This window comes from Poeciliopsis prolifica, unplaced genomic scaffold, assembly GCF_027474105.1.
Source record: "Poeciliopsis prolifica strain line A6 unplaced genomic scaffold, Auburn_PproV2 SCAFFOLD005, whole genome shotgun sequence".
Taxonomy (NCBI): domain Eukaryota; kingdom Metazoa; phylum Chordata; class Actinopteri; order Cyprinodontiformes; family Poeciliidae; genus Poeciliopsis; species Poeciliopsis prolifica.
In genome coordinates, this window is record NW_026562380.1 from 17,114,181 (window position 1) to 17,138,318 (window position 24,138).

Consider the following 24,138-nt stretch of genomic DNA (forward strand, 5'->3'; position numbering starts at 1 on the left):
GCCTCGTGCTGAGTGTTAAAAGTGAAAACACAGAAATGTTTATGCCTCCATTCTCATTGCAACCTCTCTGGTTGGCATATAATACACAATGCAATATAAATCTCCATATCTGAAATATGTTCATTGTCAGTTACTTGCTCTGTTTTGCTTGGCTAAGAAACCTACATGTAAATCTTCCTTGATGGGAAGAACTAATATTACAAAAATTCAATAAACAAAATAAAATTGAACAGAAAAATGTTTTCTAAATCCCCAGTTTTTGTTTTTCTTGTATAGATGAGAGGCTAATGATTGATCTCTCCACAGATATGAAAAACACGCCATGTCACCTCTACGGATGTAAGTGGATGATAAATTAATGTTATACAATATTAAATGTATAATATGGCTCTGAAGGTAAGGTGATTTTATTCATATAGCACATTTTCAGCAACAAGGCATTCAATGTACTTTACATGAATTAGAAAGAAATGCAAAAAAAAACAACAAACCAAAAGAAAGACAAAAAGGTAAAAGTATAAGACTGCATTTTGGTTCCCCGTGTGTAATAAGAACAAGCAGTCCATAATTTATAAACTAGTCTGGGTTTTTCTGGATTCTTGTTTTGATAAAAAACAGATGTTGGTTCTCCATCTTTGTTTCGACAGAGTAGAAAAGAAAAAGATTTAACGCTGAGGATCAGGTGAGGCTTAGAGAAATGGACCAGAGCAAAAATTTTAAAAGAAAAAATGAATTTGAATTGATAACATGAAAAAACCGAGAGGGATTTTGTGTAGAAAGGTGAGACTTTAATCTACTTCCATTAACTATTGCTAATAATCTCAAGCATCAAATCAAAGTCTTAATTTTATAAAATAACGGTCGATCTAAGTTCATTCTGTTGTTGCAGAACGTCCAATTCTTACACCTTTTTGGGTGCAACAGTGTTTATGTAAAATGTTTATTGTCCACTAGGGTGCTTAAAAAGTCACATTAAACATTGCATGATAAAAATAGGTGATAACATCTCACTCATGTGCTTCCGTGGACTAGCCAGCAGCATGGACAGACTGACTCTAAACGTAGAGGTCAAACTCTGAACAGACTCTAAACGTAGAGGTCAAACTCTAAACAGACTCTAAACGTAGAGGTCAAACTCTAAACAGACTCTAAACGTAGAGGTCAAACTCTAAACAGACTCTAAACGTAGAGGTCAAACTCTAAACAGACTCTAAACGTAGAGGTCAACCTTGGACTGTTTCACATCTGCAGACAACTCAAAGAGCAGCTGCAAAGCTTTTCTTAGCCAACAGAGGCCTCCCTGTGCTTTGACCAAACGTTTTCTGCAGGTCATTTTGTAATTAAAACAGACTATCTTTTTTTCTCTCTATCTTTTTTCTTGTTTTTTTGATTTTTTATTGCACATATTGGATTAGTGATGCTGGAACAGCCTGGGACTGTTTGGAGTTCGTTTTCCAGAGAACTCGAATCGACACACCGTGGAAACTGTTACACAACGAGCCCAAATGTAGACATGATGTAACGTGATGGATCATCCCTTCAGATACACGCTGCTGCTTCGAGGCTTTGATGTCCAGAGCATCTGTCACTGATACTGTGGTGGATTTAATATCTACAACAGATAATCTTTGTCTAAGCTTTCTTATTCCCTATCCTCCTCATTGCCCACAGTATGAGCTCGTATCGCCTCTCAGATGTTTGGATAGAAGTAAAAAACTTTCGGCCGCTTTCTAACATGTTTGTATCTTGACTGAACACATCCCACTCCGTCGTCTCCGGCAAATCTAGATCTTGTGCTCTTTTATTTTGCCAAAACGCTGGAGAAGACTGAAGAGTTCAGCTTTAAACCAGCCCATTTGTCATAAAAACAGCTATGGGAAAACATTTACGACCGTACCTTAATCTGACTAAATCATTACGCCTATTAAACACCCAACATCGCTTATGAGATCTTTATCTCAAAGCACAAAACCTGGATTTAGAGCCTTTAAAGTCCTCCAAAATGTCAGCGGATTGATGTAGCGTCAGTGTGTGAGTGTGTGTGTTCATACTTTTGTGGGTTTCCAATTCTATGCTCAGTGGCAACTGGAGACAGATACTGGGATTACACAGTGAAGATGGACCAGGAGACAGGAAGCAGTGATTGCTGTGTGCTGTTAATGTCAGGGAACAAAAACTTTCACTCCAACACAGAAACCTGAGTTTAGTTCTGTTTTATGTGACATTTGGTGTAAAATTTTCTCTAGAGCCTGTTTTTTGGAATCGATTTTATTCATCTGTGTCAAAATTAACAGTGGAATTAGTGAAAGAAACTACAAATTTCACTTCCAACATATTATTGTGCATTTTATCTCAATAAGCACATTAGGTTTTCTAATGTGACAAAATGTGAGAAAGCCTAGCAGGTCCGAAAGCTTCTGCGAGACGCTGCAATTGACAAGGAACAAATCAAGTTTGATGTTCATAATCTGAGACGCTGAAAGGAACTTCCTAATTGTTCTTGCTTGACATCTGCATTACATGCATGAAAACATAGATGGAAATAATTAGTGGCCATATGATTGGGTATATGTTGCGCATGATGGCCGGAGGGCAAATCAGAACCCTGTGTGCTAATGTCATTTTCTGCAACGTCTCTGCCCTAAAGGTCACTTATGTCTAAAAGTTGAATGAGGTGATGAATCGTTCCCTACATGGTTGCGTATAAAAATGCTGACTGAGCCCAACTCCAAAAAGATGTGGAATAAGGGAAATGTATTGACAGGGACATAACTAGTTTAAATTTTAGGACTGGTGGTGAAAGCTTCGCTCTGCAGGGAAGCTTTCACCATTAGAGGAGCGTTCAGTATGACTTTCTGGTAGCTGAGGATGTCTATGGCCTGGAGCTTTTCTCAACAGTAATGGAAAGCAACATCTGACTGGAACATTAAAACTGCGCTGATAATGTGGCTGGAGCCATTCGAGTGAGTCAAATGACTCGGCAACTGAAAAAGGACAGAAATCGTCAACTTGTTTCTGTTTCACACAAGAAACAGAAACATAAATTCCAAGAAGAGCCTCTATGGAATTTATGCGTGTGAAATGTATTGTATTCGAGTTCCAGAAGCTCCTTCAGGCCGCAACAGGAAGGGACAAAGTAAGGCCCACTCTATTAAAACAAATTTACACCAACACAAGCAAATACCATGAGGGACATATTCTGGACAAGGCGATGCAGAACATCGGAGAGAGCCACTTCCTGAAGCCCGCTCTCTACCTCACAGCGTTTGGGCAGAAGGAGGAGGAAACTCTCGATGTTACGGACATCGTCTCTCCCCACGGCGTTGCCAGTCTGTCTCTCCACACGGCCTGTAACGTGAAATCCAGTGATCGAGACACCCACCTCCTGTTCTCCAGGTTTGGTCTGCAGGAATTGGTAGGTCCTCGTGGATCGCTGTACTCCATCTTGGGGATCCACGAGGCCACCAATTACCAAAGCAACCTCGACCACCTGGAGATGAGCCTGCAGCCAATATTGCTGTACCTTTTCAGCGCTGAGGGAAAGCTTAACTTCGTACAGCTCTACGTCGACTCTCCTCATGTGCACGTAAAAATGCCGTACAGACACCCTGTCAGTGGTGTGCTGGTGACCTGCCGTCTCTCACATCCACAGTTCCAGCGGGCACTTGTGTCAAGGGCATGGCAGTACTTAGAGCACATGGAGGACCTGACGAACAAAATGGACATGCAGCTTGGTCTTCGCTTAGAGCACGTGAGAGATTTGAAAGTGGGGAGATACCAGGGGAGATTGACCCAGTGGAGTCATTTTGTATAAATGCCCTCCACATGCTGTTCACCGAGAACGCCCTGGTGGTCCCTTTTAAGGACAGGTGTGGACAATGGGCTGTCGTCAACTCTCCAAAAGGTGCTGTGCTACTTTGTGAAGGAGCTGCACAGCATCCTGAAAGACAACATGGGAGTGGCCAGATATGACCCGAGCTGGCGGTCATTTCAACTCGAGCTGGCGCTGGAGGAGCTCTTTTACGGACATCCTCTGTCCCTGTCGGACTTCCAGCTGAGTGTGAGCCTGGGGACCAACACCGTCAACCCCAAAAGCCTTACTCACACCCGAGGCTTTATCGGGTTGGCTCCACCGCTGGAAGTGCCGGCGAGGTCCCGCCACCCCCCTGCACCACTGGACGCGAAATGACCTCCAAAAGAGGCTGGAACACATATTTCCAGTGTGCCAGGCTCTGGATGCTGTTCCAGCTCTCTTGGGAGCTAGGGTCATTTGCCTCCTCCTATGTGATGTCTTCCGGAGGAATGACGACATTCCCTTTGCTGCCCTGAAAGGCGAGAGACCACCAGGTCGTCTTACTGGTAGCATTGACCTAGAGCTGTTCTGCGAAGACCTCAGCGTAAAGAATAGCTTCCCGGCACCACTGACATTTGGGAGGGCGCGCGAGATCATGGTGGAAAAGGGAGTGAATGTCAAGAAGTGTCTGATTGAGGGCTTTGTTGTAGAAAAGTTTCGTTTCTTCCCGCACATCAAGTTAGGGTTAGGGTTGGACAATGTGTCTTAAGGCAGATTAAAAAAATGTTGTCTTACATATTTTTTAAAAATCCACATATATTTTCTATTTTATGTTTTATGTTCCTCTTAACACATTTTACATTAAACTGCTGTATGTATATTGTTTGGCTTTTGCTGTTGTAAGTGTAATTAAATCTAAGGCCATTGAAGATGTGATTTAATCTGGTGGAACAAGTTAAATTATTCTAAGCTCCAGATACGAAGGTGAGAAAGTTGAGCTTTAAAATTTGCTTGTATCCATGTTTTGCACTAAGAAAGCAGAGCAAGCACTTGACGTTCCCTCTTCACAAATTATCATTCCTTTGTATTTTATGGTGCATTCACCCCCTAAAATATGCCCCGTTTAGTCCGCTTTAATCAATCTCTAATGTGTTTAAGTCTGTTTTTTTTTGTAGAGGTCTGAACATGCAATCCAACTCTGATGCAGATCAAATAAGCAAATTTTGGTCTGCCTAAAAAAGCCAGGTGTCGGTTCGGTTGACATAAAGTTCGGTGCGGCTCAAATGCATATGTGAATGCCAAGCAGACTCCATTGTTAATATTTGCTATTAGTGCAAAAAACTGTGAGTTGGGGAAAATAAGTTTAAATCATTACATGTGTCGGATTTTAGCAAAGCGAGAACAGTCTGGTGACTTCAAGCATTTCTACACAGATTTTCTGCAATCTCCCGGAGGAAACTGAGTCCCAATTTGTGGTGATAATGACACCGTTTTACCAAAAAGTCAGGACCCTTCTGCCTAAAAATGCATTTGGTATTGAAAACATTTCAAAAAGGAACATCACATTCTGGGTAATCAACAGAAATGGTGCGGCACTCGAGCAGGTCGAACACATAATCTTAGACTGCCGTCTCTTTTCATACCAGCTGGAGACGCCGGCACCTCATGAACATAAAAACCTTCAACTAGGCATGTCAGACATCCTGGTAACCATCATCTAAGACTGGAAAACTGATAAATTGGTGACCTGGCTGGAGATGGTTGGAATACGATTGTCCACAGGTCTGATGGAGAGGCACAAAACATCAAAGTGAAAAAAAATAAAAAATTAAGATAGCGATGCTGTAGCATCCCTGAATAATCAAGATTTCTTTCTTCATAGGTCTTGATAACTAAAATATTTAATGGCTGTAGTCCAGGATTTTATTTTATTAAAAACTTAAAAAGAAAATATACCAGTTTAATTCAGGAGAGAATGCATAAAAAAATATATTCAAACTCTCCACATGGCCATGTGCTTTGGTTAAAGAATGATTAGAGAAATGGAAATGAGTGGTTTTTCTTCTTAGTGATGCAAGGACATTGCCTCACGTCTCTAGCAAGATTGGAGCTGAACAATTGTCTCCTGATATTGTCACTGAATAACAGCAGTAACCTTGTTTAGATCCATGTAGGTTCTCGACAAAGTTTAGGAGTAAAAACAATAAAAACAAATCTCTTTTTCTTCACAGTTAAATGAGAATTTTGAAACCTCTCAAACCTGCACCATGGAGGTAATAAACAGTGCAGTTTACTCCTTTTAAAGCCGAGTTGTTTGAGTGATTTAAACCAGGCAGAGCAAACAGGAGGGCCAAAAGTCCTTCTAATACCAAATTAAAAACGACACCCTCGAGACGGCGGCATAACGAAGCCAATTTTCAAGTTGAATCCTGTTTGCTGAATAGAGTGAGAGGAAACATTGTGTTAACGTGGTCGAACTGAAGGCACATGCAGCGACAAAAGGGGACAAAACAATGGGAGGAGAGAAGGGAGGGAAATCAATGGACAGGAAATCAAGGTGCTGAGGGGGACTGCTACGACAAAGAATGAGCGGTGCAAAGAGAAGGGGGAGAAAAGATGGATGTCCAGCCACTCCTCACTCCACTGCACTCTAATTACTGAATCCACATTGTGGTTCAATCACCCGCTCCTCGGTGAGGGCGTTTTATTTACGGGGGGCCGGGTGTCCACACCCGAGGGAGGGAATGTGACACTCAAGAAAAAGAAGACGAGTACAGAGAAATGGTGCGCTTGTAGCGGAGGTCGGAGGACGGGCCATGCAAATAAGGCGGATGAATATAAAGATAGGAAAGACGGATAGAACAGCCTCAGGTCGAGCTTTACCTGCTTTAAAGGGGAAGTATTACATAAAAAGCAAAACTTCAGAGTTTTGCACCAGGTCTTTATGTTCCTCCCTCAACAAAATCTGCTGAACTTATGACGTGAACTGTTGCTCCGACGAACGTTTAAAAGAAGAATAATGTCGTTGTGACGATGTGATGAAACGTCAGAGCAGGAGCTTCTTAAAGAGACGGAGGCCCAATTTCAAGGTGTCAAACTTGTGTTCATGGTGTTTAAGATGCTTCATAAAACATCTGAGGCCCTGCTTAAATCACACAGCTCTATCTATCCTAATAGAAAGCCATGCTTTCAAATGTTACCTTTAATTGCATGTGGAGAACGTTAATTATTGCCTAATATTTAAAAATGTTGCTTGTTTTGATTATCTATCCCGACTGCATTGACTTGTCGGTGTTTTTGGGGTGACAAGTTAAATGATTTTGCGAGGCTCTGTGTGTTTTTGTTTCTATGTACTGGCATCAACAAATCCCAGAGTCGTCTTCCTACGGTCTGACTCGAACAAAAGGGAGTTTTTTGTGGGAAGGGGGGTTTTTTGTTACTTATAGATGACGAATGAGTGACTCACCAAAATCACCGATTATTTAATTGACGTGTTTATCACAGACTGTCAGAGACGGGATGACTTGTTCACTCATCAACCCATAAACCGACGGTGTTCAAAACGGTACCGGAGCTTTGAAATTCAAATGTGCTTCACGTGGACGGACAGGAGATGTTTCCGGGCCAGGGATCCGAAGGCAGGCTCAGGCGACGCTTGAAAGTCCACGACAAAGTCCAAAGGCGAGGCTTCGGCTCAGAGCTCGGAGCTTTCGTGCCGGCCTGACTCCGAGTCTGTGTTTTAGTGTGTGGCCCTGACAGGCAGCCTGACGGGGCCTCTGGTGCATGAATACAAACATCAGCATGTCATTGGGGATTCTGGCAGACAGACCACGCTCACATAATTAGTCACACAGCTGTCCGACTGCAGCACGATTTAAAACAAAACAAAACAAAAAAAAGGTCTCTTTTAGATTACGAAAATATGCTTATTTACTCAAAATGAAAATACAATTTTTTGTGTGTTTTTTTTAATGCATGAAGTGAATAGGAAAAGACTTTGAAGCTCAAGAAATAATGTGAGGCTTGTCTAAGGCCTGTCAAATCTATTTTCTGATGGTTTCAGTAATCAAAGCGATGTATTTCTGTGACTGCACTGAAACCTTCAAAGTCCAAGTGACGTTGGAAAGAGGAACAGTTGATGAATTGTCTTTCCCTCCTCTGTGTTAGTGACGGTTGCGCCACAGCGACCGGGAGTTGCCCGTTTTGGGTTCCAGTGGGCCGACGCCTCGCCTCTAAAGATGTAACGCAGCACGAAGTCGACAAAACCCTTTCTCGTCGTGGCGAAGTTTCTCGCAGAGCAGCTCCATGTTGCTGTCAGTAAACGACTTTTTGTGGTGAACCAACATTATTAAGTTTTCCCATAATCTGTAAAGAGGACCTCGCCGCTTCTAAGTCATTTGTGGTACTCGGTTGAAAAGATACAGATGACTTACGGACGTTGCCAGAATGGAGTGGTTGGCATAGTTTGGGCCAATTACACAACAGAAAACACAAAGCAAAGTACTTGTGGTCTAGTTTCTAGTGCAAATACCTTAGTGCTTGAAATAAGACTAAACTAACTTACAGCAAGAAATATGAGCTTTTTTTTAAGTCAATAACTCCTTAATTTTATTTAAAAAGAAGTCTTTGTAAGTGAAAAAAATCTCCCATACAAGTATGGAAAAATGTCTTGTTCCACTGACTTATTATTAACTTATTGCTAGCACTTTCGCATCAATACTAAGAAAGTATCGACTTAAAACAAGCTCCTATTTTCAGCTGAAAAGTGACTAGTATCTTAGTTTTGTTGAATTTCAAGTGCACCAATAAATTTGCACCAGGAACTAAACCAAAAGTACTTGGTAAGATTGTGTGTTTTTGCAGTGAAGTTCAAAACTAAAGGGCTGATTTTAATGAGCTCTGACTAAACTTGGTCATCTGTTATCTTAAGTACTAATGATAAAATAGAAAAGTTTTTTCAGTTGCCCTGCTGTTGACAAAGTTAATCAAAGAGATTTACAGAAAGTATTGAGATAGCCGACAAGGCTTCATTTAAAGTGGCGGTATTATGTTTCCCAGGCACATTGTGCCATTTTATAGCACAATCAAGTGTAAACTTCGATTGTTAAGAAAATGCTATATGTGTATGAAGTAACTTTGTAACTTTGAAATTGGGCCAATATCTCTTTAAAAACTCCTACTCTTTCTGAAACTCATACATCATCATAACATCGCTCCTCTATTAATCATTCAACAACATTTTTACCAGCGTTTGCACTGAGAAGTGTAGCAAGCTCAGCAGATGCACAGTTGTGTTTGCTAATTGCTGCAGGCTAGTCTGAAGGAACTGAGTCGGGGAGTCGCAGGGGAGAGTTGCTCTGCCAGGTGGTGCTAGGTCCACCCAGGTGTTTTGCACAGTCGAATTGTCGGCATGTGTGATTAAAGTATTTTTGCAAACATGCATGAAAGAATCAAGGCAACACTCGAGGAACGCTTTGATGATGGAGTAACATCATAACGACGTGTAAAGCTCAAAAAAGTCGATTTTACATGATAAGGCCCCTTTAAAAAGACGTTCAAGGAGAAATCAAAAATGAAACATGTAACAAGTGAAGTCTCCTTTCCACTGCCAGGCTGAAGAACTCCTTCCTCCTCTCCTCGCGATTAGAGAGAAACTCTTCTCAGCATCCGAGGTTTTCCTGCGCCGCAACTTATTTGGCCACATCAGTTTCAAACTGCGTTGCTCGTCTGTGGGCCTGGATGAGAGCCTTGTGTAAGCACACTGTCAGACAGGATTCTCCCAAATCTCTTGTGCACAGACCATATCACTTAAAGAGCAGAGCGCTGCAGGCAGACACAGTCATGGACACACACCTCGCCTGGCTAGCAGCCTGTAGAAACACGCCGCGGTTCATCATCATATGTCAGACCCTACGAGATTGCGACTTTTGAACACTATCAGCGAACAGCAAGAGACGAGAACAATCTAGCACCTCCGTCAGGCAAGGAAGAAAAGTGTGGTAGACGACCTACTTCTATAACTCAGCTGGAATAAATTACTTCTTTTTTTTTTCCCCTGATAAAGCAAATCAATAGAAAATATTTCTTTGCACATAGTAATTTGCAGCTGTTCGCTCAAATGAGATAACGGCACAAAATAATTAAATGTTGTTACAATAATACACGCGCACAACAGAGAGAGATTTGCTATAAAATTTAAAAGGTGACAGAACGTTGCAGATGAAATGACAAGGCCATAGGATGTATTGAGCTATAGAAAGATGGTCAGAGAATGAAAAATGGTCAGAAGACGGAGCGGGAAGAAAAAATGAGCCAAACTGAGACCATGCATGAGGAACAAAAGGTGGAAACTGGAGGAGACATAAATATAAATGTGAGCCTGGCAACTCAGTAAAGACAGAAGTGAGGATGAGGATGGATGCAGTTACACTAATATGGAAATCAGAATTGGGTTTCATTGTGTGTGTAACCAAGGGAATTTGATTTTGGAATTTGAGTAAAACAGACATTATAACCAAAACATCAACTTCAGAGGAAATCAAATAGAGGACAAAAGGAAGCGCAGGAGTATGTTTCCAGTCAAAATGATGCCGTCAACTTCAACCCAAAACAACGCAGGTACCCCGGTGTTTGAATCCAAGGTAGCGTTTCAAAAACATGGAAAATGTCAGGGCAAAATCTATTACTTATATCTACAAATGACGCTTGCAGATAAAGGAAGACAGAGGAGATTGGTGCTGTTAAAAACACACCGACACTGTGCAAAGTGGAAGGGCAGTGCGAGAAAGCGGCTCCAGTCAGCCATGATGGAGCGCGTGAGCAGGAAGGAGAGCTGCTGACGGTATGAAGTGACATAACTCAGATGACTGGACTCGTTTTATAATTCATGGCCGAGGATCTCTGCCTGATTGAAACCTTTATGCGTCATGACAGCGTCGCCTGCTGCACTGACCTTTTGCCGTTTGTTTGTGCTTGATGATTTCAACCATTATATTTAATTACAGGCTCCGAGGCCCCTGCAGAAAACGCATGGAAGTCCTTCAAATTAGCTTACCAACGTTTGTGTTGCTGATCAACGCAAAGCTATAGAAGCCGCACACCTCAGTTGAATTAGCTTCCCATTTACAGAGTGAACAACCGTGTTCCCTTAAATGGCCAGATCCAAATGTTTCTTTTATAGTCGGTTAATTGAATTAGCTTTTAGCAAAACAAATAAAAAGCTTTGCTGTTTCCAAGAGAACCAGACTACAGATACATGGAAACCTCATATTTCCATGTATCTAGGAGGCAGACTTTCAGAGACGATGCCAAACAGGTGGGGTTTTAGTCTTGATTTGAAGTAACTCTGTGTTTCTGCTGTTTTTTTTGGAAGCTTGTTCCAGATTTGTGGTACATAGAAGCTGAATGCTGCTTCTCCAGGTCTGGTTCTGGTTTATGGGGATGCAGAGCAGAACCGGAAGACCCGAATAGTCTAGGTTGATACAACAGCAGCAGATCTTGAATGTATTGTGGTGCTAAGCCGTTCGGTCATTTATAAACTGCATTATTTAAAAGTCTGCACTCCTGGTTTTAGTGAGAATGCAAGCAGCAGAGTTTTAGATCAAGTGTCTGTTTTTCTTGTTTTTTTGGTTTGGTTTGGTTTTTAGGTAGAATTGTGAAGACGCTGTTGTAGGGACCAAGATATATATGTAATAAGCTTCTCTAGATCCTGTTGCGACATCAGTCCTTTTAATCCTGGAAGTATTCTTCAGGTGATAGAAGTCTGTCTTTGTCATTGTCTTTATGTGTCTCTGAAGGCTCAGGTCAGAGTCCGTCCAGATTTCTGACCTGGTCAGACTTCCAGTTTCCAACTCTAATAACTGAAGTGGCACTGTGACTCTGGATGCCGGCTTTGTTTGCATGGACGGTTGTTACACTCGATGCTTCAGCAATTGGTGGACAACGTAAGGGACGGGACGGGGGGGGACGACTGGTGGAAAACTGTCCTCACTTAAATGTGCAAACTTTTTTTGTGGTTTGCTTGGGGGAACTGAATCGCATCGGCATCTTTTTATATTTAAATTTTTTTTGTATTAGACGGGTGGTGGATGACTGGAATGAAATCAGTGGGAGATCACTGCTCTCCTTGGGATTCACCCAATCACTGCGATTCACTGAAGCAGCGTGGAGCCTCATTTACTCGTTGGTTTGAGCCTTTTCTAAACGGAGCAGAAACGGGAGTGTTGGGGGAGGAGGATGGGGTGCTGGCTTTCTTTTTTTTTTTTTTTTTTTATCGAGCTGGAAAAGTAATTTGAATTTTATGTTTCAGCAGCTCTTGCATTTAATCACAGTCAATATCCACACTCTGAGAGCCGATCAGGATGGCTGTAGCTCATGTCCTGAGGAAGTGATTAGACTCTGATGCGGACATTACACAGACGTGTCACAAATTATTTATCTGACATTTATTTGCGTTCACTGATGAGGTTTTTCAAGATGTCAAGTTAAAGTTAGGATGGTATAAAGGTGATGCTGTTTTTTTCCATTGTGAATCTGTTTTGCACAAAGAATTGGAACATTGTACCATCGTTGCATTTCTTTATTTATTTTTTTTAATCTTGTTTTCGCTTGACTGTGTGTTTTATTAAACTCATCACAGATTTGACATCTCACTGTAAGCAATCAGCTTCACCCACCGGTAAACAACTCCTCTGTTTCCATGGTTATTAAACCAACCAGGCTTTGCAGAAATGCCAGCAGAAATCACTCAGGAGGTGCAGCGAAAACCAGCATGGAAAAACCTTCAGAGAATCACAACATTCGAGGAGTGGATATAATTTGGGAGCTTTTTCTTTTGTTGTTGTTTTTCATCTTTGGCTTTTCTGACAAACAACTGCACCGCAGAGTCGACATCTGACAAAAAAAAAAAAGAAAGAAAGAAAGAAAAAAATCCCAATCAACGCTCTCCCTGAACTCTGTTCCTTCCTCCCAGGTGAGGACGATGACGACGAGGAGTGCGGCGAGGAGAAACTACCGTCGTGCTTTGACTACGTCATGCACTTCCTGACCGTCTTCTGGAAGGTTCTGTTCGCCTTCGTCCCGCCCACCGACTACTGGAGCGGCTGGGCCTGCTTCGTCGTGTCCATCTGTATGATTGGACTGCTCACTGCTGTCATCGGTGAGCACAAAGTCCCAATGAAGTAGTTCACTGCACATGTGCATCGTGATGCATTTGGATATTTTGGTGAATCGTCCAAATGTATTTATTTATTTATTTTTAAAACTAATTCATGGCATGTTTATTTGAAGTGTTTATGTTTGTTAATTTTATTAATCCTCTTGCACAGTGTCACCATGGTCTGTAAAGAAAGTATCGACACCTTCTGCAGTGCAAGCAGGTGCAAAGTTCTGTTGGGGAGGGAAATACAGCTTGTGTTGAGTTATTAGTTACAAACCATACTTATCAGACTAGATCCACATAAAACTTTGAAATATTTCTCTACAATTGAATTTCGGCTGAAATGAATTAACTGTTGCCCAACTGAATAAATTAATATTTCTACATCTCATTTGTAGCTATATTACGTTGACCAGGTTGCCCTGACATGTTTCATGCAGTACGACGTTTAGCATGTCCTGTGTAGACGACATCACTGTGATGTACTTCCTGTGATATTTTGCAGGGGATCTGGCATCTCACTTTGGCTGCACCGTGGGCCTCAAAGACTCCGTCACAGCAGTCGTATTTGTGGCACTGGGAACGTCTGTGCCAGGTGAGAGCATGTTCATGTTCTGAATACTGTGACCATTTAGTCAGGGGATTGATTTATTTGTTTTTTTTTCCCATCAATTTCACACAAACTAAAGCTTAATTCTCCAAAATGGTGAAACGACAGTTTTACACGCAACAAGCAAATGTCTCAACACTTATCATCGGGCATTTTTGAACCCTTATGGTTTAGATTTTCATTCACCCGGGAGGCAGAAAAATGTTTTCTAAGCACCAATAATTCTCCTACCAAGCAGAACCTTGTGGGCCACAGAAATCTCATTTAAGTTCATCGAATCCCTGCTGAACCTGGAAACCTCCCAGTCAAACCGCACCGGGTCAGAATGACTCCCAAACAAAGTTTCCACCAACATCTACTGACCAAAACAAATGGTCAATAGATGTTTGTGAGCGTCTAAGCTTTTTATACACAAAAGTAGATTTTCTTTTTCAAATTAACGTTTTATTTATTCTTAGTAGCGTCTCTGTTAATTAAAAAATGAATGTGCAAGGCTCCTCAAGTCACTAAATTTGATGCTTCACAGAGTTGCACTAAGCGGTGGGATTCTTGCAGCATCACAGCCTTGGGGAATAATGTAGGCGCTTGTTGACGTCAAGCACCTACGTTAGGAAAAGAGAAAAAGCTTTTAGTGAAAAGACAAAAAACCAGCAGTTCTTCTAACTAATGATTATTACAGGTATATCTGAAGTTGAATTATTCAATGAAAAACAAAATCGCTGCTACTTTTATTGTACATTTGGAAATGCTTAGTGCGCATAATGTTGTGTTTCTGCTGCAGTCCACTGCTTAACAGTCGCCTTCGTTTGAGCTTGCTGATTCAGTGTGCAGCAACAGGTGGGGAAGGGGCAGTGCTTTGTTACCCAGTACTCCACTGAGGTTTGAGAAATAAAACTCCTGCCACTTTCTTCGAAATCTTAATTGTAGGAACATGATATTTATCAGTTATTTGAATACCTCGATGTTAGTAACTGTTCCAAGTCCCTCTGAAACACGCGTTGGCATCGCTGCATCTTTTTTTTCCAGAATGTTCATTACAACTTTCCATTATTGGATGTTCCATCAGCTTAATCAAATCTTTTCTCCCCTTTTTCATTTGGCATTTAGCTCTCCTCCCAGATCAAAATTTCTTCTGGTATAGATGTGTGTTACTCAGCGATCCCCTTCAGGGACCATTTTGTAGACATTTTCACATTCATAACGCTCGTTGTTCGTCCTTCTTCCTTTCATTTATAATGCAGCGTAAGTGTTTTTCTGCATCGTTGAGTTCGACTGCTTTCACGACGGCGATCACGGCCAACAGAAACAGAAATGCTTGAAGGATGGACATTTGTAGCCCCGTTCACCCTAACGGGAAGCAAAAGCGCTTGTCATCCGATTACACATTATGCTGCAAATGCCAAAAGAGCAAAGAACCGACACGTTTACCTGCGAACCATGTGAGCCGAGAAATGCCAACACAACAACTGCAGCACAGCGTTTTGGTAGCGCAGCTCCATTCGTCAAGTTGCACTCAGGTGGTCCGTCCTCCTACTCGGAGGATGAAGGTAATGTGTTGTGTGCATCCTACACACATGTGCACATCCAGAGAAAAATGCAGACCTGCCAACAGCCGGGTTCACAGACCAATACATCAGCCAGAAGAGGCCAGAAAGTCGACTGCAAACAGATGTGCACACGGTCGGCAGAGTTTCAGAACAGCAATGAAAAGTGCTGTCGCCTTCCTGAGGCCGTCGGCCTGATTAAGAGAACGCACACAAAAACAAGCTCACACACATCGACACAGAGAGACCGAGCCCTGGCCATTAAAGTTAATAAAACCCATCCTGTGCTGCGGTTCCGAGATGATTAACCTCGTGTATCACAGTTAGCTCAGATGATGCGCATAAACACGCGCATCGAGCTGAGGAAAAGGAGAGAGAGAATTGAGAGAGATGGCAACTTGAATGGGTTTGTAGTTTGGCAAAAACCTTGTTTGCAATAATTAGTTCAGGGCTAAACTGTGTTTGTAAGGGGCTTTCAGAAAATAGAGGTGAGCAATGGGGGCAAGAAAACGTCACAATTTTCAGAAAATTGTAGCTCTGAAAAAAAAAACATTTAAGTCAAGAGACTTTTCTCAACCACCAATTCAGAAAATGCAATTTGATTTAAAAGAGAAATAATACCAGAAAACCTCAAGAGTAATGCACTTGCTACAAAAGAGCAAAACATATTCCATCAATAACCAGCTAATTCTGTTTGCGGGGAAAATATCCCCTAAACTTTTTTTAACCAAAAGATGACTTCGGAATTATTTTAGGAAGGGGACAGTGTTGACCATTTGTCTTCAAAATAAGAAAAGAAAAGGTTAAATTATTTATACAACTCATAAAAGGTCACAAAGAAAAGATGATGCTTGCAATCCTTGTTCAGATAAGATAAATCCTTCACATTTGAATTTTGAGGCGCAAAATGTTTTTGCCGATTTTAAGACGAGGAAAATAACACAACCCAAAATAAAAAAAAACAACAACAAAAAAAAAAAAACGATTAGCTTCAGCACATAAACACTCCCAAGCGTCTCCTTCCAATTCAGGAGGCAACAGGGAAAAGAAGACCGGGAAGAGAGAGGGAGGAGACGCAGGCAAGGGGGCGGACGGCGAGGTAGAGGAGGAAAAGGGCAGGGAGTTCTCCTGGGAGACGTACTGTCACAGAAGGAGCCGCAGAGTCAAAGCCGCTTTGCACAAACATGCAGTGAGCGACTGAACATGCAGGCACCCACACACTCTCCCACGCTCAAATCAGGCTCACAGGCACTCGCAAGAGCAACTGAAGCACACACTCGCGAGCCTTTGCCAGCTGGTGGAGGCATGGCGTCGGATCGGACCCAGGAGGCCTTGTTCAGAAACACACAAGCGCTGTTTACGCAGCCTCTTCTCTTCTGGAGCTCGCACACGTGCGGGCTTACGGTACATCGGACTTGACGCAAACAGAGCCACGGTCAGGCCAAACCGGAATGGCTCTGAAAGCATCGAGGTGCATTGAGAGGCAGTCCGTTGTCTATTTTAGTCCGTTGTCTTGACCCTCGCTTTCCGTTTGCGCGCTGTCCTTCCGGCCATTCTTTTTCCATCTCACTGCAAATGCCAACTTGGCTGTCGCTGCCAGGAAGCTCTTATTCATCTTCTCTTCCTTCACCTCTCTGCTGTTACGTTGCCTTTCTCTCCTCGCTCTGCCTTGGCCGGATGAAAACAAGATGGAAACTCCTGCAACAATGGCGCGGCTGGCTAATTAGCGAGAGAAAGAGTGCTGACTGGCTATTTGTTCACCCAAAAAGCCTATTGTCAAGATTTGGCAGCGCCTTCACATATTCTGTCAGTAAAGTAATGAAGAGCCTCCCTTCCCCCCCTCAGAGCTTGGCAGACATGAAGCTCAGAGGAGCGTTTGGGGCTGAGGAGGGAAAACTCTTTAGCCACCCGGCCAAAAATTGTTTGCCTATGAAAATGGAGATTCATCCCTCTAAATTATTGATTAGGCCAATGAATCCCTTCTCACCCGGACAGCCGTCTACAAGACTGTGGTTTCCTAATTTGATCTTTCCTGTTTGAATTTGGAAATTGGCTCACCCGAATTAGGACTGTGGAACTAAAGCTGAGCTAATGTGAAGCTGGTGCCACTATATTGTACCATGCAGGGTGTGTTGGTGTATATAAATACATAATGTATGTTTCAGATAACTAAAATGAAGTTAACTGATATGTATAAGGCTTGTGTATATTCATGTGTCTGGCTTTGCATGATGCTCCTATATTGGGATGAAGGATGTGAAATTCAGTGTTAGGCTCTGTCAAGCCTGGTTTTCTTGTTCTTATGCAGACTGGGGTAAAATTTGGACAATCATAAAATTTGATTGGCCGTTTTCTGGGTTGTAAGTTCGGAAAAAGAAATTGAGAATATGGACAAACGTTTCTATTTTTCAGACTTTATCTGTTGCCCTTTTGTTTAAATGTGTCCTTCTTACATCCTGTCCTTCCCAGCTCCCTTCATTGCTTCTTTATATCCTTCCAGTTTTATTGCCTTATTTCATTCCTTCGCCGCTTGCTCACTTTTTGTTCCGTCGTGTCTTTCATTCTTTATTCTTCTCACGTTATTCCTTCAGTCATTCTTACCTGGCCACTGTTGTTGCAGTAAAACTCCCAAAAAATAGAAAACCCTCAGCTCCATATCCTGATGATATCCGTGTTGTAGGAAGCTGATACAAAACCTGGGATTTATTGTAAAATTTTTATATTTATACTTTTGCCTGAAGTGGCCTGGTGAGTTTTCTCCAATCTGTTTCCTTTTTATTCTGTCTCTCCACACAGATACATTTGCCAGTAAAGTTGCAGCCATACAAGACCAGTATGCAGACGCCTCCATTGGCAACGTGACAGGCTCCAATGCCGTCAACGTGTTCCTGGGCATCGGGGTGAGAACGGAGCTAATGTCAACGTTTCTCTTTGGCGGTTTTGCCTTTGTCGCTACACTTTTCTAAAAACCTAAGTGTGTTCCACGTCACTGAGTTTGTGTCTGCCTCTATCTGGTAGGTGGCGTGGTCCATTGCTGCCATCTACCACAACAGCAAGGGCCACGAGTTTAAGGTCGACCCCGGCACTCTGGCTTTCTCCGTCACACTCTTCACCATATTTGCCTTCATCTGTGTCGCCACCCTGATGTACCGGCGGCGGCCAGAGATCGGCGGGGAGCTCGGCGGGCCCCGGACTGCGAAGGTCCTGACCACCATGCTGTTCTTCAGCCTGTGGCTTCTCTACATCCTCTTCTCCTCACTGGAGGCCTATTGCCACATCCAAGGCTTTTAAGAGAGCGAGCGGAAGATCCCGAAGAGAAGGGTGGGACAGAAGAACCGGAAGGATAGAAGAAAGGGAAAATAATGGAATGGATTCTTGGAAATTTAAGGTTGTCTTGTTGATCTATTACTCCTTCCCTCAGTGCAATACGTTAAATGACAAATGAATGGATGTATGTACAGGTGAAGGACTTTCAGACGCGCTCAAGAATCTAAAAACGTAGTGAAAGGAAGCAAAGGCGGGCGGAAGAACATTATACTTGAGAATTAAAGCCACTACAGAAATTACTCAACTGATGGCAAAAAGTAATACAAAACAACCCCAACATTTCTCCCCTTACTCCACAAATCCTCACGCATCACGCTGTCTTGACCAAATGACAAATGTCTTTCCCTCCAGATAAATCAGACATAATCCAAATATCCAACGCGATCATCAGTGCTCCAAGTGTGACGATGTGGCCTAAACAGGAGACCTCCGCAAGTTGGAGCATTGATTTTCTCGTGTCCGGCTCCAAAAAAATAAAAAAAGAATTTTTAAATGTCAGCGCGAGCATAACACAGTAAGAACAAACCGGATTCTCGACCACATCCAATTATCGACGGCCATCTGTGTGTTTCTGCAGGAGCATGAGGGCGTGTTGGTGTGCTTAGGACGATGGTGAACTACTGTGAAAAAAAAAAATTAAAAATGCCTCTCGTTTTTGCTGTTGCTGCGTAAGACGAACATGCTATTGTACTTGAGGTCCTCTTGACTCTCGCGGCTTGTAGAAAATGCTGAATCGGGGATTTCTGTTCTGGGAGTGGGGGGCCCCCGTCACGTGTGGCGAAACGTTGATCATCGCCGGGGCGGCACGTGTAAATACTCTGAGGCAGACGCACATTTCAATTCCATCGATTTGGTTCTGAATGTCTTGGTCAACGCTGCACGCCTCGACCCCCGCCGAAGGGCCCTCCGTTTTTGTTGCTTTATACTGTAGATGCAAATGATTTAAGGTCCTTTCTCAATCAAAGTTGGTGGTGGGGGTTAATGTGCTTTTACCTTTAATAAGGCCACGTCTGAGAAGACGCACCGGCCACTCTACCGTTGAAAACTGTTAGAGAAACCATAGTCGTCGCATTAATATCAAAGTTAATCTTCTAGATTTGTTTTTTTTTTTTTTTCCAACTCTGTGGGAGCGTCTTATTTGTCCACAGTTGAGATTTCCGCAACCATATTTCAGTGAAATCATTGAAAATCATTCATGCAAATATCTGCAAAACCTGATGGACTTTCTGTCGAATCTGTTCGACGGTTCGACTCTCTAAACAAGTTCGGACAACAATCCCGTCTCCTAAGGAACCCGCTTGTTCGGTGAACTATTTGAATACTTCTAATATCAAGGGCTTTGTTACAACAAAACGCTAATTCCTGATTCCGGCTTTGGGTTTATCATTCTTAGACGTACATTGGTCAACGGTGAGGAGCGATGTCACATGATGATGGACGGAGTTTAGCTACAAGGCAGCGGCCATTTCTTTCTTGCGTGTCTAATTTTTGAGACCGAATATTTAGTTCAAACATAAAAGCCGGTTGATAGAAGAAACAACGGCTAATGCACAGTTTTAATAACCAGGTTGTTGCCTCGTAAAGGTGATGATGATAAATAATTTCAGCATGAGGTGTTTATATGTTCAGACTGTTGGACATAAGACCTTTATGTCTCCGATTCACTGGTAAAATTCTAAAAACAGAAGAAAAAAAAAAGTCCAGTTTTACTTAATAATGTAGGACCCAAATGCTTGTCCAATAAATTCTGTTAGTACTTTGACGAAATTTGAAATTTGGCACACTTCTAAGGAAGCTTAAGAGAAAGATTTCATTGGCTGATTGCAGAGGCAGTGGTCCAAATGGCAAAAAAAAAAAAAAAACTTTAAAGCGTTAGCTTTACTGTCCGTTCATTCTACCTACCAGACTTTGCAAATCTCATCCAAAACCACACATTAAAACGATGACCATTCGATGTTGGTGTTAAACTTCACATCAAAAAGAGGAGCCCGAAATATTAATAAGCCTAATTTGACTGTGAGAAGTTTAGACTTCAGACTGTTATTTTATTTATTCAGCTACAACCATAAGGATCTCAGTGTATACACTCTTGTACTATAGCACTACTGTATGCAACTTAATTGGCAAGTATTTCCCATGTGAGATTTTTTTGTTTTGTTTTTTTTAGTCGATGTACAATAACCAGTATTTTAAACTTTATCTGTAAAATAATTAGTCCGGTCTAGATGTAAACCGTTGTAAACTTAGGAGTGATTTTTTATTTTATTTTTTTTTGTCGATGCCAGTGAGAGTGGAGTGGAGGCATTCATTGGATGTAAATCCAGAAACTTTTGAAGGACAATACAAACGTTCCAAGTTTTATGAAATAACTGAGTAGAGTTGTAGGCAATTAGCTGACAGTAGAGGACATTTGATGGGATAAAGATCCTACAACCTGGCTCACACAGCCACTTGTGTTCGTGAAACAAAATGGCGGAGAAAAAAGATACAAAAACCAACCCAACTCTGGAATATGGAAAGCTCTGCATTAGACAGCAGGTGTCGTATGAAGCCTTTGGAGTGGCAGTTTACCCCTATTTTGCCAAAGGGACATCTTTCTATCAGAAATATTTGTAACCCATCCAGTAAATGGTTTTCTAATCAACATCTCTTTCCAAAAACACCAAATATACTATCACATTTCTTTAAGGAGCTGCAGGAAATGGGTGTTGTTTAAACCTTTCCAGGTCGATTTTTATGTATTTGTCTCTTCACTGGCATGGAGCTGAAGGTTTATACACTGTAAACGACTTAAAATGAAGTTATGCTAGCACGTGCAAAAACACACACACAAAAAAAAACCCCAACAAAACATGTAAAAAGCTGCATTAACTTTAAATGACTTCAAGACATGAATTTTCTTAGACGCTGCAGAGAGTCTACAGCAACGAAGCACTTGCAGCAATGCAGCTTTTTTTTTTTTTATTGTTTTTTTTTGTTGTTGTTGCACAATTTTAGCAGAAGCAAACGTCTTTCTTTGGCTGAAAGGCGAGCGCTCTCTCTTGCAACACCAGCATCGTTGCACACAGTTTCATCTATGCCCACTTTGACTGGCGGCCTTGGCTAACGTGAAGCTAATGGGAGCGGTTCACACCATCAGAGCGAGGAAGCTAATTTACTGGCTAGAAAATGTTTAGCGGCAACCAGCAAATCTGTAAATACCAAATGGGCTGTTTTTTTTTTTCTTCTTCTTTCTTTTAATTTATTCTTCTATTTTCTTATTGAATAATTGCAATAGCTCTCGAGTTTGCTTCTCGGCCAGAACACAAAACAAACGTGCTGCAGGCTGCAGTCATTTTTGGGCTTTTTGTTTTTGTTTTTTTTTGGTTTTTTTGCTTTTCAATAGTAAGATTTTAATATGAAGGAGAAAACCTTGCACTGCTTCATGTTGCCAAGCGAAACGGCCGCAGAACCGATTCGCGAGCGCAGCTGCTTTTGCTGTAAACAAGATTTTTTCAAATATTTTGTTCTGACTGATTTACACAGTAATTACAATGTTCTTGTTAAAAAATAATAATAATAATAATCCAGTGGTGTCGAATCAGTTGTTAACCATTAATAATGTTGCTACTAATGTAAAAGTTGATACGTCTCTGTTGCCTAATTCACTCCTTAACTTGACCGACTGTCTGACGGACTGAGAAATAAATACATGCAACACTGGACAGTCAAAGGAACGAGGGGGGAGAAAGGACGGGAGGACGGACGCCCCCCTCTGGCGGGAGACGAGCAAAGACATGTCCTGCTGGGATTTCAAGAAGAAAAAAAAAATACATCAATCAAAAGAAAGTTACCAAGAGTTATTTTCTACCTTTAAAGTAACGTTTAACAAATCAAACTGCGGGACGCTAACGAAGAGAAGACAGAACGAAACAACAACAAAAAAAATATATACGTGGAGGAACAAAGGTGGAAAATAAAATAAATAAATAATGAAGTTACAGCCATACATTGATTTCTGGGCCAGTTGAGACAACGGACTCCTTCTGCCCAGCATGTGTATTGTTACGAAGTCTTATCTGTCCTCGTGTGTTTTCATTCCCTTCCTCCTTCTTTCTTTCTAAATGTCCTGCCAGAAGTAACCAAAAACAGGCAGTAGTCTTTGTTCAATTTCCTCCCCAGAAAAAGCCACCGTTTCCCCCTATGCCAAGTTTTCCATGTTTTGGAATGTCGATGTGCTACTTGTTGACACTGTGCATGAATGATGACATGCCTGTACATAGTTATAGAGAATCGTATCCCATTCCTATGGTGTTTGACGGGAAGAAGTCTGAATGTTGTACAGATTTTGGATCTTTCCGTTGATCTTCTTCTTGGTTACCGGTTTGGTGTAGAGCTAACTTTTGGTTTTTTTTGTTTGTTTGATTGTTTTTTGGTTTTTAGTTTTTTTGTTGTTGATTCAAACAAAGCTGCAGAGTCTCTGAATGAATTGCACATTATCATTAACCGAGATTTATGTTTTTAAAAAAAATTAAGTAGAAAAGGCAATATCTGCTGTTATTGAATGAGAGAGGAGATAACGGAGTTGTATATCTTAAATCTATATGACAGTTGCATGGGTTATTTGTAAAAAATAAAAATAAAACCTTTAAAAAAAAAAAAAGAAAGAAAATGGGGGGCAAGAGGGAAGAAATACATGGCTTGCTACTTTTAATACCATGGCTGTATTCTGACAGATGAAGAATACTGTATGTACATCTAAATGTTATTTTGTCTTTAAAGAAATCATATTGTGTATATACTGTACAGTGTTATGAGTGGGATGACCTATATGGCCATACGCTAACCATAGAGAATTAATTCAACATATTTATTTAAAACGGAAGGACACTCGCTACACTCAAGAATGACATATATTGCCTTTTTGGAGAAGTTAAAAACTTGTATTTTTCTCTGCCTTGTTTCTCCTTTCCACCAACTCGGATCTCTCTCTCTTGGGTTTGTTTTCCTTCACTCGACTGTCTTGTTTCCTGCGCCCTTCATTTTCCAGCCGGGTGTTGTTGTCGTTTTTGTGTTTGCCGTCGATATCAGGCCGCGTCGCGTTTCCTTCATGCCTGGCTGCTTTCCACGCCGACTCAGCAGTATCTCCACTGCTGACTCCCACCCACCCGATTTTTCTGTCTTGTACCCCTTTATCTAGTTACGCACAACATGTCCTGCATGTGTCCTCAATGGTCTTTCTGTCTCAAAGAGTCGCTCATCTGTACTTAAGAACCCCATCTGTCTTATTTTGAACCATCTGTTCGATTCCTTGGTTGCTAAAGCCTTCCGCGTTCACATTTCATTTTTAATCCCTCAAATTGCCTCTTTCTTTAATGCACTCTGCCTTGTCCTTCTTTTGCCTCTCCCACGGTGTAGTCGGAGAAACTTCACGTTTGCTGATTTGGTGTGTGTGTGTTTTCTTTCTTTTCTTTTCTTTTTGGGAAAATGGAACAATAACACAAGTTAGGTTTGCAATAATCTTTCTTTTTTTTTTCCTTCTTTGATTTATAATTCCTATATGCCTCGTTTCTTAATTGGCATGTATGTGTGTTTTCAATTTTTGTTAGGCAGAAAGTTGTTCTATATGTGTGTCGCCACTAACTGTGACTGCTCTCCATGGTACTTCTGATAAGTCCAGTAAAATAAAGTTTGGGATACCCAGTTTCAAAGACAGCTTGTGTCCACT

At 41.6% G+C, this 24,138-nt stretch overlaps 1 protein-coding gene across 4 annotated transcripts in view; it reads left to right on the top strand.

The window, feature by feature from the left end:
* slc8a1b (solute carrier family 8 member 1b) overlaps nucleotides 1-24,125 on the top strand; it is a 132,164-nt gene extending 108,039 nt beyond the window's left edge. For 2 of the 4 annotated variants that reach the window (XM_055029301.1, XM_055029300.1), the window contains exons 8-12: nucleotides 307-339; nucleotides 12,765-12,950; nucleotides 13,456-13,545; nucleotides 17,901-18,004; nucleotides 18,123-24,125. In XM_055029301.1, the coding sequence (XP_054885276.1) occupies nucleotides 307-339; nucleotides 12,765-12,950; nucleotides 13,456-13,545; nucleotides 17,901-18,004; nucleotides 18,123-18,395 (686 nt within the window). In that variant the 3' untranslated portion in view covers nucleotides 18,396-24,125. The remainder of the gene's footprint in view (nucleotides 1-306; nucleotides 340-12,764; nucleotides 12,951-13,455; nucleotides 13,546-17,900; nucleotides 18,005-18,122) is intronic. The other 2 variants (XM_055029303.1, XM_055029302.1) reach the window with 1 other exon arrangement.
* The last annotated feature ends 13 nt before the right edge of the window (nucleotides 24,126-24,138 follow it).